This window comes from Balaenoptera physalus, assembly GCF_965194825.1.
Source record: "Balaenoptera physalus genome assembly, chromosome: 10".
Lineage (NCBI taxonomy): Eukaryota > Metazoa > Chordata > Mammalia > Artiodactyla > Balaenopteridae > Balaenoptera > Balaenoptera physalus.
The window spans coordinates 34,562,960-34,582,083 of NC_138889.1; the positions used below are offsets into that span (position 1 = coordinate 34,562,960).

The 19,124-nt window shown below is 37.3% G+C and overlaps 1 protein-coding gene across 6 annotated transcripts in view; it reads left to right on the top strand.

The window, feature by feature from the left end:
* TRPC6 (transient receptor potential cation channel subfamily C member 6) overlaps window positions 1-19,124 on the top strand; it is a 124,749-nt gene that overhangs the window by 90,645 nt on the left and 14,980 nt on the right. For 3 of the 6 annotated variants that reach the window (XM_082409899.1, XM_082409900.1, XM_082409901.1), the window contains exons 5-10: window positions 498-714; window positions 6,544-6,777; window positions 9,159-9,423; window positions 10,637-10,832; window positions 11,640-11,843; window positions 13,497-13,571. In XM_082409899.1, coding sequence (XP_082266025.1) covers window positions 498-714; window positions 6,544-6,777; window positions 9,159-9,423; window positions 10,637-10,832; window positions 11,640-11,843; window positions 13,497-13,571 — 1,191 coding nt within the window. Of the gene's footprint in view, window positions 1-497; window positions 715-6,543; window positions 6,778-9,158; window positions 9,424-10,636; window positions 10,833-11,639; window positions 11,844-13,496; window positions 13,572-14,262; window position 19,124 lie in introns of those variants that run through there. The other 3 variants (XM_082409902.1, XR_014250097.1, XR_014250096.1) reach the window with 3 other exon arrangements.

A 19,124-nucleotide genomic window follows, 5' to 3' on the forward strand; every position in this document is an offset into this window, starting at 1 on the left:
TTGAAGCCTGATTTGCACCCATGTCAGTGAAATACACATGAGGACAACCAGCAGACAAATATCAACCAAGGGTGTATACACTGTAAAGCAGATTCAGGTTAATATTTTCATTGCTGCTTCCTCAATACTTCACACCCACTAAATTAGTTTTCTTTTTATGAATAGTGGTGATACTATGCTCTGCCTTTTGTCATTACTATATTCATAAAATATTTTGTCAGTATTATATATAATATCTTAAGAACTTAAATGTCATTGAATAAAAGTTAATTTATTTAACTATCAATCCAGAATATCAGCATATGTAGCTGAGCAACGTGACCAAAATTTTATATCAGCATAAGGAATTATTTTTCTATTATTAGTTATATAAAGGTACATAATTATCTTAGGAGACCATTGGAGTGCACAGATATTTATTCTTGTGTATACGCATGTGTGTTTTGCAAAATGTACAGAACAAAGCTAAGATTTTCTTTTGGTGTGTGTTGTGGCAGATGGGGAAGATAATGCGTGGCCCATTCATGAAGTTTGTAGCACATGCAGCCTCCTTCACCATTTTTCTGGGACTACTAGTCATGAATGCAGCTGACAGATTTGAAGGCACCAAACTCCTTCCTAATGAAACCAGCACAGATAATGCAAAACAGCTGTTCAGGATGAAAACCTCCTGCTTCTCATGGATGGAGATGCTCATTATTTCCTGGGTAATAGGTAAAGACTGATTTTTCTGTCATCATTTATTTTTACAGCCTTAGCAGTAGAACTGAATGACACTGATTCCCTCACACATCAGTTATACAGATGTATACAGCATGATACAATGCTCCACACAGCATGAATTTGTTGTTGTTGTTTTTAAAGCACAGTTATCTTGGGTTCATTATCAGTACCACAGTCTTCTCACATGCCACATGCTTTTTAGATTTCCAAGAAAAACCCAGGAAGAAAATGAACAGGATAGTATGAATCAAACCCTGCCAGTGATGAAAAACTGCCATTCGTGTTTTAGGAGAGCTGTGACTTCAAGTTTAAAAATAACTACATGATTTTACATTGCAATTTAATAGGAACTGAAGGTAGTAGTCACTCACATCTATTGAACATTTGTCATGTACCAAGAACTGTTCAAATCACTTTACATACATCATATCACGCACTCTGTTTGTGCCTTAGTGGTCCAGTCTGTCATATAATAATGTCTACACTACAGCATTAATGTGAGGATTAATTTGCTTTAGATCTCCCAGATGGTAAGTGAAACAGAGGGAATGTGGTCTTAATTACTATGCTATTTGTCTTTAGAATCAATCATCCATATGGCTTGTCATTAAATATAATGAAAATGAAAGATATTTCAATTGGATATTTATGAATGAATAAAGTCAGTAGCTATTACCTACCTAATAGCTGTCTAACAAAGTGCCCTCATTAGGTAATGAGGATACTGAAGTGAATGAAATTCAGTCTTTATAGTCAAGGAAGTTAAGTCTGGGGGGAAGGGGCAGGTCAATAAGTAAATCAATAAAGAAAACCTATGTGACACATACTGTAACGGAGGAGCTATTAGGGTGTTATGAACACACATAGATTGGGCATCTAAATCTGAATGGGGTGAGGTGTGGACGGGGCGAAGGAGGCCTCCCTGAACAGTATGTTCAATCTGAGACTTTGAAGATAAGGACATGTTAATCCTACAGAGTGTTTATGGGGAGTAAGGACACTACAAGGCATGGATGCAAAAGGTTAGATGCAAAGATGCAAAACTAGGTCGACAGCTGGCACCTCATTTGCAAAGTCATGTGTTAGGTCCAGCTATAAGGCAGGTTCACTTATGGATGTGGGTGATGGGAGATAAGGGTGGTGACATGGCCAGAGGATGATTTTCAGCTGTTGGTGATGTGATCCATCACATTTTAGAAAGGTCACAGTGGTTGTGAGGTAGAGGGTGGCTTTGGGGAGGGGTGAGTGTGGAGGCTGAGAGACAATTGAAGTGATCCCTGTGAGGAACATGGGGCCAGAAGTCAGGGCGTGGGGAAAGGAGTTGAGAGCTTCTTAAAAGACATGCTTCAAAGAACTTGGTGATGTATTGTACATGGAAAGGGAGAGCTGTGGATTCTGCCTTGGATTACTAGGTGGTGACTGCAAGTCTCTAGGAGGAAGAATATAGAGGGAAGATCATGCTTGAGACTGGGAGAATGAAAAGCTGGTAGGTAAGTTTGGGTTGTGATTGACTTTGAAGTGCCCATGGGATTTCCAGTTGAAGATGTCCACTAAAATGCAACCCCTGGGAGAAGCCAGGCTGTGGATAAAGTTTCAGCAATCTTCATAAGGCCCTGACTATGCATGAAGTCACCTAGGGTGTACATGTGGAGAGTGTCAAGAAAAGAGGGCTCAAGGAATCTTTATACAAAACCATTGGTAGCCCATAAGCTTGGTTCTCTTCCAGTGATCTGGAGAAGCATCTGCAGTCAGTTTTATATCACTTCTAGGGCAGGGGATGTCTTCTTGGCTTCCTCATACTGGGGCTGATAGGATGATCAATTGAAATACTACGAAGCACTATACAAATTACCATATGATCATTTTAAATGCATATGAGGTAATTCAACAGCATTGAGAGTTATTCAAAACTTCTGAATCACTTCATTTCCTGGAAATGTTCCAAGGAGAAATATAGTGTCTTAACATGTGAATTAAACCTTAGATAAAGAAGAGTTTGATTTTCCACTTTTTCTTTTCGAATTTAATTGATATTTACCTTATAACATAATGCTATAAGAAATAAATTACATTTCACTTTGAATATTTGATTTAAAATAAGAATGATCATTTGGACATTACCTTTACCTCAAGCTAAGAGCTTATATGTTATAGGTTTTTTTTAATGTTAGTATGTTTAAAGTACATATTACAGCACTTGGCACATAGGAAATGTTTAATAAATTTCAGATAAGTATGATTACTATTAAACTCTTCATTAGGAGTTCATGTGTTTTATATGGAAGTGGTATTTCCTACTGAAGACATATTAAGCAAGATATGACACTTCAGTTGAAGATTAAACTTTGCAAACTTTAAATTTTATGTAAGAGGATTAAATACAATGAATGTTCATTTTATTCTTTATCAAAAATAATTGACTCTCCTCATACTAATATTTTAATATAAACATTGGAAGTTTTTCCTTTTTCACTTGGAAACCTAAACCAAGAATGTTAACTTTTAATTTTATGAATAAAAGCATTTTCCTTGGAACAACTGGCTGGATAACCTTTGCGTCTGAGATTCAGAGATGATCTCACAGTATTCATTTAAAGGGAAAACAAGGAACAACTCAGAATTGACAGCTGATACTTTGTAGCATATGTTAGACTCCTGGTTCAGTTTCTGACACTGGTATTTATTTTTCTTTTTGAAGTTATTCTTGAAAGACAGTTGCTGTACTTTCTGGAAATATTAATAAGAAGTGGACTACTTAGGTCAAGATGCTAGTTGGCTTGAGGGAAAAGACTGAAATTATTGGTCACAGAAAGCAAATTTATATAATTTTTAGTAGACAAAAAGTTGAAAGGCTGGATGATGGAATTGACATTCCAGGAGATCTTGACAAGGCTGAAGGGCAAGCTGAAACCAATGAGAAGTGTAGCAGGAACACAGGGAGGGGGAGACACGCTTGATGACACTTCACCTAAGGAGCACTTTTGAACCTAATGTCCAGTGTGAGCTGCTGAGGAAGCAAATGCAGTGCTGGGTTGACCCTTCAACAGAAGGAGAGGACTGCAGGCAAGGGCCGTAATTACATCCCTGCTCCACGCTCTGGCCACACCCTGTCTGCAGGCAACTGGCAAACTAGGGAGCATCCCAAATTGAAAACAACCAGAAAAGGGAGTGGCTCTTCCACGGAACAGCACTTGTGGGAACTAGGGAAGCTTACTCTGGAGTGTGGAGGTAGGGCAGAACCCCGGGATTGTGGAGCCGGAGGTTTGGTTATTTGGAGGGCCCCCTTTAGAGAAAAAGAAGACAAAACAGGGCCCTAGGAGGAGCCTGGGCAGATAAGGCATCTTGAAGGTTAAATTTTATTAGCTTCGTGGGAAACCTGCCTCTGCTGTAGAAGCACAGATTTAATGAGTGCACAGGAGTTTGTGCTTTGTTTTATTCTGTTTTGTTTTAAGAAATTTAAAGGCAGAGAGAGCAGACTCATTCTCTTCTCTCAAGGGCAGAATTAGCACTAACAGGTCCACAGTGAAGGGAGGCTTCCTAAAAAGTCAACAGTGGGATAGGCCATCTTCAGAAGTAGTCATTCAGGACGAATTCAATCAGGGGCTCAACCCTGTGGAAAAATCCCCTGCTTGCTGGAGAAGTTGGACTAGATGGGGGATTTCAATCTATGCTTGGCAGCTCCTGGGGGTCCACAGGGGAAATAAGACGGGAACTCTTCCTTCAAACAGAAGAGTTCGCTGTATCTGTTTTACTTTTTAAGCTTTGGTGAGATATCATTTTTTACCAAAAACTGTATATCTTAAAGAGAGAGAAGATGGAGAAGTGAGAGGAAGAAGGAGAGAAGCTTTGAAAACAACTAAACGATATGAATTTAAACCGCCCTTTAATCCCTATACTTCAGTTACTCTAAACTACCCTTTTGTCCTGTTGCGGAAGCTGGCAGGAATCCAGGGACCACAAAAAAAGGCTGCCCTCAGATTTTTTTCACCCCTGCTCATAGTTGTGTGCGTGCACGTATGTGTGCATGAGTGTACACATGTAGTGTTTCCTGTTTTAAATCTGATCCACTAAAGTATATATGAATTCAATTCTAGTCTCCTCTGAATTTGGAATAATTCCAAATAAGTGAGTTGTGTGCTACATTGAATGATCATTTTGAGAAAAGCACATAGTAAGCTGTTGGAAGAGCAGAGACCATGGCTTTTTTAAACCCCTGAAGGGCTCTAAAGTCATTCACATGGCAGGTTCTGTGATAAAGGTTCATGACAAATGTGGGGACTTGGAGAAGGTGGTTGGTAGGAGAAAGGGGAGAAGATTAATTTCAACTAAGGGACCATGGAGACTTCTTGATGGAGGTAGGCTTTGATGAATTGTTGGAGTTTGGCTTGTATTTCTCCAGGTGGCTCTAGGAGGAGGCGGGACATCAGAGCATAGGGATCTAAAGATAATAGGGGTAAAGTAACTTCTTTTTTTAATAAAGTAAGATTTTTCAGATGAAAAAAGAAAATGTGTGCCAGACATAGAAAATTTTAAATAGTAAATGTGCAATCAATGTTAGTTATTTTTTCAAGTGCCAGGCACTGTGCTGTGCATTTTACATGTGTTATTTAAGTCTCATAACAATCCTGTGAAGTAGGTACAAACTACTATCATCCCCATTTTCCAAATTGAGTTTTAGAAAGTTTAAATAAGTTACCAAGGATTACACAGCTAATAAGTGGAAGAGCAAAGTCTCAAATCTGCGGCAGTCTAATTCCAAAACCTATGCTCCTGAGTACCACATTAAGTTTTAGAGCAAATATGCAACATTATTAATAATTCCACCATCAAGAGACAACTACTATTAATATATTCCTGTAATTACTTCTGGTCTTTTATACTCTTTTTTTAAACATAAAGTCATACAATATATAACACTTTTTACTTAGCATGCTTGAATGTTTATGACAGAAACATTTTCCAATGTGTATTAGTCCAGGTCCTCCAAGAAGCATATGCAAGACAGGATTTAACGTACAACAATGTTATTAAGGAAATTCCATGTGAGAGAAAATGGGAGAGAACTGAAGAGAGCTGCAAGGGCTGTAAGACTGGGATGCAAGTCTGATCTTGAGGGAAGGAGAGAGGGAAGGAAAGTAGGGTAGAAGTATCCTAGATCTCCATCCAGTCTAAAGAAAGTTTAACAAGGCCGTCAGGAAATCCTTGAGCTAAAGTCAGCCATCAAAGGAGTCCCATGTCTCTGAAGAAGGAGTGCCCTCAGTCATTGTTGGGGAGCAGCCCATGGGAAGCATGGCCTTAGGGCAAAAGTGGCAGTAGTTTTCAGAGTGCTGTAGCTGAGGCCCATGGCCAATTAAATTCCTGTAGTTGGAGGTCTGTGAGGTACATTCTTGTGGCCACTATCCCATGGTAATTAAAATATCATATGAAATGGCTGCATAATATCCCATATGTAGACATCCCATGGTTACTTCTATTTTGAGTGTGTGAATGTGGGTGTGTTTGTATGGTTTGATTATTATAAAGAACCCTACAATGAACATCTTATTAATGTATTTTTATGTATAGAATTAATGGGTCAAATCATGTTTGTTGATTGAATGCCCTTGATGAAATTTGTCAAATTGCTATAAGGTAATGCACTGATATTGTTGGACTCTAGGATTTGTGGGGACAGGATAATTATGGCTGGATGGGTGGGATGAGGCCAAATTTTGAAGGGTTTTGAATATCAGCCTGAGATCTTCCAAGTTTATTTTGTTTTATTGAAGAGCTAAAGCTGGAATGAAGTTGGATTGATATTTTAACCTCTTTCTAATACAGGCATGATATGGACTGAATGTAAAGAAATTTGGACTCAAGGCCCCAAGGAGTACTTGTTTGAGTTGTGGAATATGCTTGATTTTGGAATGTTGGCAATCTTTGCGGCATCATTCATTGCAAGATTCATGGCATTTTGGCATGCTTCCAAAGCCCAGAGCATCATTGATGCAAATGATACTTTGAAGGATTTGACAAAAGTCACATTGGGAGACAATGTGAAATACTACAATTTGGGTGAGTTTATAGGACACAGTCAATATAAGTTTATAAAATGCAGAATTTTCTTATAAAAGTACACATCAGTAACAGTTTGATTACTACTCAGCTCTCATAGAATTGTTGGTCAGTTTCCAGCTTCTTCAGAGTATCTGTATCTGAAGAAGCATGCTTTCTACCTCTTCCCTTGATATTTCTTCTGGCTGGAAACCTCTTTTAATCACAAGAATCATCTCACTTTATCTCTGGGTTTAATTGGCTAACCACAAAACTTCATTGAGAATGCCTGTATTATGTCTTGGATTTATTTTTTTCCTCTTGTCCATTAAAAATAGTACACATTTAAGTACCATTTCCATTTAAGGCATATAAACTATTTGAAACCAAAGGAACCATTGGAGGCTCTAGAGGGCCCCCAATAAATAACACCACTTTTTCTCACCAAGTCTTTGAAACTAGATGAGAGATAAAACCAAAAGCGAACACGGAGGCCAGATCATCACCTCTAATACTGACAAAATTCAGGGTGGATGACATAATTCTGAGTTTATTAGCCAGCCGGCTCAGTAATATTGAACCCCAAGCTTAGGCAGATGTATGGACAGCAATGGACAGGGCAGTCTTCCCCAAAGAGGGGTATGGCAGCAAGTGTCTGATCATGTGAGATTCCCCCATGGAAGACCAGAGGAAAATTCTCAAGAAAAAAGAGGGCAGAGCTGAACCAAGTATGCTCAGTTTCCACCCCAGTTTAGCAATCAGATAAGTCATTCCACCTCCCCAGGAGGAAAGTGACTAAGCGATAGAAATAGATTCAGTTATTTGCTTAGGGAAAATCTCTCCTTGTAGAAACCTAGAGTGGGGAAAAAAGATTCTCTTTGAATACTTATTTCAGATCCTCTGATAAGACGTCAGTTAACAAGTCAATTGACATCTCTATGGGTTTTACTGGCTATATCACATAGGGATTTCTTTTTTATTATTTCTTTTTAATATTTATTTTAATATTTAATTAACAACTTTTAGTGCATAATGTAGGGCTTTTATACAAGGATATACAGCACAGGGAATGTAGCCATTATTTTATAACAAAAAAATTTTTATTATATGGAATTTTAAAATCAGAACTATCTATTTATATATTGTACTTATATTCAAAGTGCTATAAAAAAGGAAACTGCTTTTATGAGTTTATTGTATCCTTTCCTGATTCCACTTCTCAGCAAATAAGCAAATACAAATTTATAATTATATTTTTCCTCTTTCCTACACACTGCTTTTCTTCATAATGGTTTCTTAATTAGGTTTTTGATGACCTGATGTAATAATGCCAGAAAAATTCATAAGTGAATAATTACTACATTTTTATGTTAAAAATAGACTTGAGTGACCAATATAAATTACTTTAGTAAGTTAAATAACTCCAAAAGCCCCAAATTACATTATAGTGTAATTACAGTTTAAGAATAAATAATGATATCATTTATTTAGGGCCGTTTTTTCTTTTATTATAGTTTAAGATTAAATAGTAAATGCTATCATTTAGTTAGTTGCAAGCAGTTTCTAAACACTGAATGTATGTTGACCCACTGGATTCTCACAACAGATGACAGAGGTAGAAACTGTATTATCTCATTTTTAGAGATGGGAAAATAAAACTAAGATAAGTAATTTGTACCAGTTCTTCCAGCAGACTTATAGATAGATAGGTAGATAGACAGGTAGATATTGGAATTTTTACATATGCTGAGTCCACAGTTTATACTCTATTTTTTTTTAACATTTTTATTGGAGTATAATTGCTTTACAGTGGTGTGTTAGTTTCTGCTTTATAACAAAGTGAATCAGTTATACATATACATATATCCCCATATCTCTTCCCTCTTGCGTCTCCCTACCTCCCACCCTCCCTATCCCATCCTTCTAGCTGGTCACAAAGCATCGAGCTGATCTCCCTGTGCTATGAGACTGCTTCCCACTAGCTATCTATTTTACATTTGGTAGTGTATATATGTCCATGCCACTCTCTCACTTTGTCCCAGCTTACCCTTCCCCCTCCCCGTGTCCTCAAGTCCATTCTCAAGTTGGTCTGCGTCTTTATTCCCGTCTTGCCCCTAGGTTCTTCATGACCATTTTTTTTTTTTTTTAAGATTCCATATATATGTGTACTCTTAACCATTATGCTATACCCTATGGAAAACTTCCAGCAAACCAGGGGGGTAATTTTCTCAGTAAATTCAGAAGCTCAAATCCACCTGACACTTAAAGAAGCCCTTTAAGATAAAAGACTTCCGTCAGGAACTGGATTGCTAATGTAATTTTATTTCTATCCCAGAAAAGAAGTTACCTAAGTAAAAAACTTAAATAAACTCACCATAACTCTTGTCTTTCCTTTCTCCTAGCCAGGATAAAGTGGGACCCCTCTGATCCTCAAATTATATCTGAAGGTCTTTATGCAATTGCTGTAGTTTTAAGTTTCTCCAGAATAGCCTACATTTTACCAGCAAATGAAAGCTTTGGACCTCTGCAGATATCACTTGGAAGAACAGTGAAAGACATCTTCAAGTTCATGGTCATATTCATCATGGTGTTTGTGGCCTTTATGATTGGAATGTTCAACCTCTATTCCTACTACATTGGTGCAAAGCAAAACGAAGCCTTCACAACGTATGTGCTTTCAGATATTTTGATCATGGAGATGGTCAATTAAATAAATGTTAGCTTAACAGTGTTCATATGCATCCATGGCATAAATAATGTTTTGGTAAAGACTTCATCTCCAGTTACTCTTTAGCAAAATGAGAGGATTTTAAAATGGGTTGGAAGAACTCAATAATGTAGGCAACCTCCGTAATATTAAGTAATTGTAGCTAACATTTTTAAGGCTAGGAACTACCTCACACACATCATTTTATTATGTCTGTTTCAGAAAAAAAAAGGAAACTGAAGTTCAGAAAAGTTAAATGATGTGCTGAACACTGCATAGCTGCTAGTAGGTAGAAAAGCCAGGACATAGTCCCTTGTCCACTAACTCTAGCATCTGTGCTCTTCACTGCTGTGTCCTTCTGCTTACTACAGACTCCTGGGATGCTGACCATGAGAACAGCTGCTTCCTAATTCAATTTGTTGGATCTTATCACTGAGACGATCCAATTTATCAATAGTGACAAGAGTTTTATTATAAAGTGTGTTTGGAATACATTATTCAAATGTTAGGTATTCAGTGTTACAATAAGTATTGACGAAAGCATAACCTATTACCCATATTCCTGTAAAGTTCAGTTTATGAGAGAAATTAAACCACCTGGGCTAAGCAGAGGGGCTTAGTTTAGGGTCAATAATTATGCCTAAAGCATTGAAATTCCTATGTAAGACATGTCAGTGATTTTGGTAACATTGACTATATTTATATTGTCATATTTTCCTTAAGACACCTTAAGACACATACTATTGTAATCTTTTTATTGGAAATTAGTGGAAGTATAGATGAGCAGGAAACCCAAAAGGACTCTAACAGATAGCATTATTTTTTATTAAGTAATACATTTAACACTTCCATTGCCAAAGCTATGGATTATTTAAATATTAATATCTGTGGTTATGTAATTATGCTAGCATTTACTGAGTGCTTATTATGTTCCAGATAGTGAGCTATGTGCTTCATATACACAATATTTCCTCATCCTTGCAACAATCCTAGAAATAAATAATTATTGTACCCATTTTACAGAAAAGAAAAATGAGGCTCAGGGAAGTAAAGAGTTTTCTCATGAATATCTTATAATTTTCAAAGACACTAAAGCAACTCACTTTTATTATGGTACCATTTTTGTTTATTTGTACACTTTATCATTTCCTTTCTCTCCTTCTTTTTCCCCAGAGTGGAAGAGAGTTTTAAGACACTGTTTTGGGCTATATTTGGACTTTCTGAAGTGAAATCAGTGGTCATCAACTATAATCACAAATTCATTGAAAACATCGGTTATGTTCTTTATGGAGTCTATAATGTTACCATGGTCATTGTTTTGCTAAATATGTTAATTGCAATGATCAACAGTTCATTCCAGGAAATTGAGGTATAATCTCTATACATTTGTATACTATGTGTTACATGTTTTAACTATTCCAGGGATCAACTCAGCATTAGTGGCGACAGTATAGACTGCTTTCCATCTGTTCTTTCCCTTTTTACATACTTCTTTATATACTGTATATACTGTAGAAAATATCTATATTTTTGTATACTTTATATACAGGAATCTAGAAAATTTTAATGCTTTGCTTCCAAACACAATATCTATGGGTGTGGTGGGATAGTAAGGCGTAAGGATGAGAAATGTTGTGTGATTTGTTATTATTATTTACAAACTCTTTAGAGTTTAGAAATACTGTATCAGCATGAATTTATACTTTATTTTAAAAATTATTGCTTCCAAATACCACTGTTCTCCAAATCTTGTTTTGAGTGATGTTCAGAATTGACCCTTTCTCAAATTCAGTGTGATAGTATACATTTTTATTCCAGAAATCTTGATCTGTCTCCCAAATTAATCAAAGTAGTGATCTGTTGCAGAATAAAAAAGTGAATAATTTTTCATAGTGTTTTCTGGAATGTAGGAAAATGCATTTATATCTTTCAGTGTATTTATAAACACATGCAAGTGTTGAGATCTATAGATCTATAAGCCTGATAAAATTTTAGGCAGATTTAGGAAAGAGTGTGTGAATAGTACCTTAACACTTTTGAAAAAATCTTGGAGTGGTCTTTGGAGTCTGAGAGTGTTGTAGGCATCATTACTTCCATCTAGTCATGCAATGTTAGAAGCATCCCAGTAATTCTTTTCATGCATTTCCTGGCTGAACTGTCATATGTATTTGTGTAGGATGATGCTGATGTGGAGTGGAAATTTGCAAGGGCCAAACTTTGGTTTTCCTACTTTGAGGAGGGAAGAACTCTTCCTGTTCCCTTCAACCTGGTGCCAAGTCCAAAGTCCCTGTTTTATCTCCTACTGAGGCTTAAAAAATGGATTTCTGAGCTGTTCCAGGGCCATAAAAAAGGTTTCCAGGAGGATGTGGAAATGAACAAGGTGATTTGACTTGATAATTTAAAATTATATTTTTAAATGCTGAGACCATTATAACCACTGTGCCACATCCCTTTATAAAGAAGCAGTCTGTGATGACATGTCCATCCATTCCCAAATGTAGTCACTTAGCTCAGAGCAGTCCTTTGGCTTGTGTCTGTTTATTAGGAGCACACTGGACATTTCTGCTTAAAAATATAAGAAAAATTCATGAAATGTAACTAAAATAATGTATTACATTATCTGGAGTGGGTACTGAAAGGGAGAGCTATTCTGGGCCCCATTTCTGCTGTTGTGGCTACACGTCCCTCACTTCACCTTCAATTTATACAGCTAGGTATATTTATATACCTCAATTTATACAGCTTCAATTTTTTGCATGTTCAATTTATACAGCTAGCTGATTATGACTTGGGGGAATCTGACAGACAAGTAAGTCCTACATTGAAACGTTCAGAAATCAATTGCTCACATGTAATATGGGAGACCAGGTTTTGTATAAGTAGTTCAAGAAAGAAATATCTAAGGAGACTAACTGGAAACAATAATCCCATGAGGCAGTACCATCTTAAGAAGCCATGAAAGAGAAGAGGTCTAGTGCTTAGATGAGGGAGTAGAACAATCACAGTGGGTTTAGAAATGTGTGGAGCATGCGGAATGCTGTGTAGAATGCATGGGGGTGGGGAGGTTACTCTCAGCAGGGAACTCTGCAGGGGACAGAACTCTATATCCAGAAGGAGCACTGAGAGACTAGATCCCTCCAGAGGGGTAGGGCCAGGAAGGGAACAGGTGTGGATATGGTGTCATATTATGGGGATGTGAAGGAGCTGGCTGCTTCCAATTCCCAATTTTAATGAGGAAACACATTTAATTTTCTCTTCAAAAATAGGAATGGGCAAAAGTTGCAAATAGTTCATTTTTGGTTCTATGTAAAAAAAGAAATTTGTAACAACAAGATCTGCCCAACAGAGTGGTGGGCTGTCTTGTGAAATAGTGAGCTCCCCATCATTGCAAGTAATCAATAAATGTTAGCTGACCAACATTAGGAATTTATAGGTTTTTCTACACTGGTGGGCAACTGAGCCAAATGATTGTAAAAGTTCCTTGCAGTTATAAGATTCTGTTATTGAATGATTTGCTACTTACTACATGAGATTCTCAAGTTAAGCTCCCAGAGCTCCAATTTCCTCAACTGTAATATGGGATCAAAAATTGCATCTACATCATGAAAATCAAATCAGATAAACATGTAAAAGTGCTTTGAGAATTCTAAAGCCCTCTTTAAATGTATTATCATTATTTTGTATAGGAATTTTGGAAAAATATGCCATCTTTAGTGCTCTCCCAGATGTATAACTTACAGAACTCAGTGTGTTGAGTGGCAAAATTTTCCCTCACTTTACTTAATGTTATTAAGTGTGTAGTTTACAGGTGTGATTAGAGCTGCAACCCAAGACAATTCAGTCTCCAAAAGGAAATGTCCAAGTACTCACCAAAGGGAAGACCTCAATAAGAATATGTTTCTCTCACTGAAACTTGATGGAGAATTGGACCAGATGGCTTTTAGAATATGGAATAAAGAAAGAGTGAAATTCGTTTTATAATTCCCAATGTAAAATTAATGATTGTACTTATTTTACTCTCTATCTTTAAAAGAGAAATGAAGAAAAGAAATTTGGAATTCTGGGAAGTCATGAAGACCTTTCAAAATTATCACTTGACAAAAAACAGGTAAGATCACATTTGAAAATATGAAGCCACATATAGGTTCAGGCTTTCTACTCAGAGAAAAGGACAGATGTTCAGAAGCAATTTCAAGAAACAGTAGACACATTAAAGAATTAACAATTTAACAATGCTCAAAGAATCTGTTATTGAGAAGTGAAAATAAGGCTGTGTCCTGTTAATCAGCAAAAAGAATTACATGGCTGTTTAAGACAGATAGTAAACACGTATATTGGGGTAATTATGGGTGATGGAATATAGGAATTATGATGTAAAGAAGGGAAAATTAAAACAGTAGGGACCTGATGGAGATATAATTAATTATCGGCAGCTCAAGTGGAGATTATGCACACCTAACAGAGCTTCATTATTTGTCAGTAATCGAGAAGCTGTCAAAAAAAGGCACCCTGAGAATTTAATGGCTCCTGTCGTCAGCCCAGTTTATAATGAGCAATGTACCCTGGGGCTGCATCAGCTCCGTAATTTGAAGTGGCAAAATCCCTGATGCTGAGGACTTTTGCTTCATTCTGGCAGCAGGCACATAGTAGGGGTACAATAAATGCGTGTTGCTGAGGGAAATTATGAGTGAATTAATTAGGAGAAGGGCAGTGTATCAGGTGGGACTTGCATTCAGTTGCACATATCATGGTGTTTTCAACAAGACAGTTGTTTTTCCCCCTCTCATTTAACTCTCCAGAGTTGGCAGTACAGGACTGTTGTCTGGAGTGAGTCTCTGTGATTCTCCTGGATTTTTTTGTTATAGTCAGAAGCAAGATGACACCTTCACCTCCAGACATCACACCCACTTTTCAGGCATGAAGAAGGAATGGGTCAAAGGAAAAGTGGGCCACTAGCTGAATCACCCTCAGAGATGCCTCCCAACAATTTCTGTTATTGTATCTCATTAGCCAGAACTCTGCTACAGGGCCACACCATGGGACACAAATGCCAAGGAGGGATGCTATTTTATTTTGTTTTTAAGCCAAGTATGTTACCTCCTCCAACAAAATAGGAATACTCTTATGTATTGATATAGTATTGATATAGCCAGATCATTGAACCAAGTAGTCAGAAGATTGGGATCTCATCTTATCTCTGCCCCTTTAGCAATTCGTTTGACTTCTCTGAACCTTAATTTCCTCATCTACAAAATAGGAATGATCAAGTTGTACAGCCCATCACACAAAATTGTTGAGAGGATTCAGCTGATGCTTTGTAAATCACAAACACTATTATACAAATAGTGAAGTGCTTGTTATAAAGAAGCAGCTTTTTGTTATTTGGTTATGAATAACTCAATAAAAATTTTTCAAAAATAGGTCAGCGTAAGTTGGATTTTATAGTTTTCCAGTAAGAAATTACTTGTGCTGAAAGTATGATGAATGCATGATAACAATAAAGCAAATATGAAAAAAATTCAAGGGGGATCAACATGCCATTTTTCTTTATGATAGAAACTATAGTGTCTTTCAAATCAAATAATTTTATTTTCTTTGGAGTTTCTCAAAAAATGTAGAAACTTAAAATTTGTTTTAATCATCTGGAAAATACTTTTTATATTTTTTAAACATGGCTTGGATTACTCTACACTTTCCGATAGCACATATTTCAATCCCAGGTGAAAGCAAATTCTTTAACAGCAATACTAAGCCTCTGGTATCTGATCACAGTGGTAGATCAATAAAATGTTGATTCCAATGTCAGCTGAACCTTCTAGAGACCCTTATGAGAGACTGTTTATTGTGGCAGCCATGGGAATGTAGGGCTCATGTTTTCTTTCAAGAGAGCCTGCTTCAGGGAGTTCGGTCAGCTGACAGCCTCCGACTGCAGCATCTTTGGGGTCCCCTCAGCTTTCCCATCATGGCCATGCTCTTTAGGTCCCGGATAGTTCATGCCAACACAGGACCTCTCTTGGGGTACTCTGCACCGCAGCTCCCCGTTGGGCTGGCTGACTTTCTCAGACAATCTTATTACCTTTCCCTCTTTCACAGGTGAGTCACGCCTCACAGTCTGGGAGCTTTTTCTGCCTTTTGCTCCCACTTCCCATTATCTTTCACAGGCATAATTCTGAATACATCTCATATTTCTCACTTTGTCTTGGCATTTGATTCCTAGAGGACCAAATCAACACAAGTGTCTATTTTCCCTTACCATTTAAGCTTGTGGTGAACAAAACTGAGGCATATTTCACATAGCTTGCTTTTGCTTGATACATGAACTATATTCCTGAGAAAACGTTTTCTAAAGCAACTATTTATAGTCCCAATCAGTTTTGCCTGTTGTTGCTGAGATGAACTCTTACTGGAACACATTTAATGCTGATATGTACTAAGAAAAACTCTCATGGTGTGTTTTCCCTAACCCAATTTGCATGGCTTTTGCTCATTCTTTTTCATAAAATCTATGTCTAAAATGGCACAGTTAAGTTTCTAGTTTGCTGGGGTCTTCTTTCTTGACTCCTTGAAAGTTAAAGTGGTTAAGTCACACAAACCTTCCTTCACATCTACTCCACGGACACTATATAAATCAGTCAGATGAGCCATATAAAAATACCTTTTAGCATATCTATTTATTATCTTTAATCATCTCCTTCAGCTCCGAATATCACTGACTTTGGTGGTTAGCATTAGCTTTTCGGACATATAGTCTGAAAGGACAGCATACATTAATATTCAGTCTCTGCCATACTGTATTACATGTGTAAACCTGAAAATACCAAATAACTTCTTGAATATTTGCTCTGTTCCAGCTCTAGAACAGACCCCCTTCAAGTTGTCAGTTTCAGAGCAGGTTTTACATGCCATGGACCGTAGGCCAGTATGGAGCATAGACGTTATTTTAGCATTTTGGGTCCATTCTGTACTGGATTGAATGAGATGTGGAGATTTTTTTTTTTTTAATCAGTTACATATCCAGGAACTATGTCCTTTAGCTTCTAATTAGATCAGGGGCTTTCTTTTTAGTCATCTGATGAACCAGTTATATAATGTAGTGGTTCCAATTTGTTACTATCACCAGATGAATTTGTACAAATTACCCATCCTCTTCTCCAGGTCTATAGAGTTAAAACCTCTGGCCATGGGGCCTGGAAATGTGTATTTTAATAAGTCCTTAGGAGATTCTAATGCTCATCTGGGTATGGGAATCACTGAGTATTTCATTCCCTGAATGACTTAGTCATGGACATGAACACATCAGTAAAAAGCAATATTCAGCAAAGTGTCTACAAAAGAAATAGAGCAGACTAAAACTAACCATGAAATAGGCCTAAAACCACATAGTAGATATTTATCCTTCTGTACAATAATAATAGCTGTTGACACTTATACAACATCTACTATGTCAAGCTACTCATTCTACACACCTTATCTCTTTAATCCTCATATTAGCTCTAGAAGGTAGGTAATATTATTTTCCCTATTTTATACATGAGAAACCTTAGGTTAACAGAGGTGAAATGACTTGCTCAAAGTTCCACTTCAGACACATGACAGAGCCAGAATTCAAATCCATATCTGTTTGATTTCAAGCAAGAGCTTTTACAAGCACTGTACCACATGGTTTCATGTCATATGTGCACCCCCTGCTGACTGATCATATTTCCTCTACATTTTCAGTTCATTGCTTTGATCCCAGCCTCAGACCCCTTAGTGTGGGGAATGGGAGACTGACTCCTAGTACTATGTCCAACAACATAAAAAATTCCCAAGACTGAGGCTTACTTGTTATTCTTAATGAATAACAAACAAGTTATTTAGTGTTCCTCACTCTAATCCTACAATGAAGCTGCAGCAAGATGAGAAATGCTAACATCAAACTAATTACTAGGATTAAAAAAAAAAGGAAACATAAAGAATGCAGGAAATGCGGCAGAAGGTATGGGGAAAAAAAAGGACAGGCAGTGCTTTATTCAGAATCGGAGTGTGTATTTGCATTAGACAGGAAGAAAGCTTACACCCAGTCCTTCCTGCTTCTACTCAACAAGCTCCCTTTTCCCACTCCCATTGCATTATGCGTCAGTGCCATCTATAAATGTCCAAATCACTAAGGTTTAAATGCTATTCATATTGCCAACTGAATTCCCTTGGCTTCCCAGTCTATTTTAGTAGCTGTACATCAAAACAAATATAAATTAGAATTTTCTGCCACCAAGTGGTAATAATGCTTCTTTGCACCATTGGGTAAGTTTCTTCTTACATATTACTCCTTTGTGTTATTAAATTTTTAAACATGTATTTGTTGAATACCTACTATATATCAGAAACTGTTTAGAAATTTTTGCTAAACAAATGTTATATTTGCATCCAAATTCATACTTCAGATTTAGAGCAGAACTCTTCACATAAAAGTGATCCAAATGAATTTGTAACTGTTTAGTCATATACCATTTAACTATACTAGCGGTTCCCACTGAGAGGTAATTTTGATTCCACACTACCAGCAGTCCAGGGTGCATTTGTAATACCTGGAGACTTTTTTGGTTGTCACAACTAGAGAGGGGAACTGTTATTGGCATCTAGGGCGTTAAGGCCATGGGTGCTGGCAAACATTGTACAATGCACTGGAAGCCCCCCACAATAAAGAATTACCCAGCCCAAAGTGTCAAAAATGTTGCAGTTGAGAAATCACAGACTCTACCCATTGGGTGCATGCAAAGAGTAGCTGTGTGTTATAAAACTGTACGACACACTGTAGCTGCAGTCATTGACACGTCAAGATCTACAATCCGGAAAATCTACAATTATACCCATTCTCAAATGAACAGAAAACTGTTTTCTGGCTTTCCTGGTACTGTTACCTCTTCTGTGTCATCCAGGGTATTAATTTGTCAGTCATCTGCCTCAGGCCTTAAAACCATGTTTCAGATTTATCTTTCCCATGTGGTTGAGCTGCAGCCAGTTGGTTCATGAACCTATATTGTACACGTCTTGCATAGCAGGTTGTCCAGAAACCAAGTGAACTCTATTAGTGACCCGAAAGCACTTCTCCCTTCATTCATTTCACCAGCCAACAACTTCTGAGCACTTACTATCTGCTGGACAGTGATGGCTCTGAAGGCACTGAGATAAACTAAACAATGTCCCTCCTTCTGTAGAGTCCAGGAGGTTGTAGACAATAACCATGTAAACAAGCCAGTGAATAAAGTAATTGGCAATCGTGAAGCACGTTATGAAGGGTACAAAAGGCCTAGCTTGCTCAAGATCTATTTTCATGGGGTAGGCAGAGAAAGCCATTTGAGGAGCTTATGTGTTGAGCTAAACTCCATAGGATCAGACAAAGCAAATCAGACAGGCAAAGAGCCAGGAAAAGAGTGTTTCAGGAATTGGGAACAACAAACCTTAAATTAGAAAAAAGCAAATGAAAAACAGCCGGCATAGTGTTAATATAATATTAAGTTTCCGAGAAAAGGATTATTGCCATAGGCATGGTGGGTTGTGGAGCTGCCTTAATTTGGAATGATTGGCACAACGAGTATCAAGGTCCACACATTCATCTCTAAAAAAATCTCAAAGAAGTATAATTTTTCACTTTCTTTTTTCCATGAACACCATTTGGATG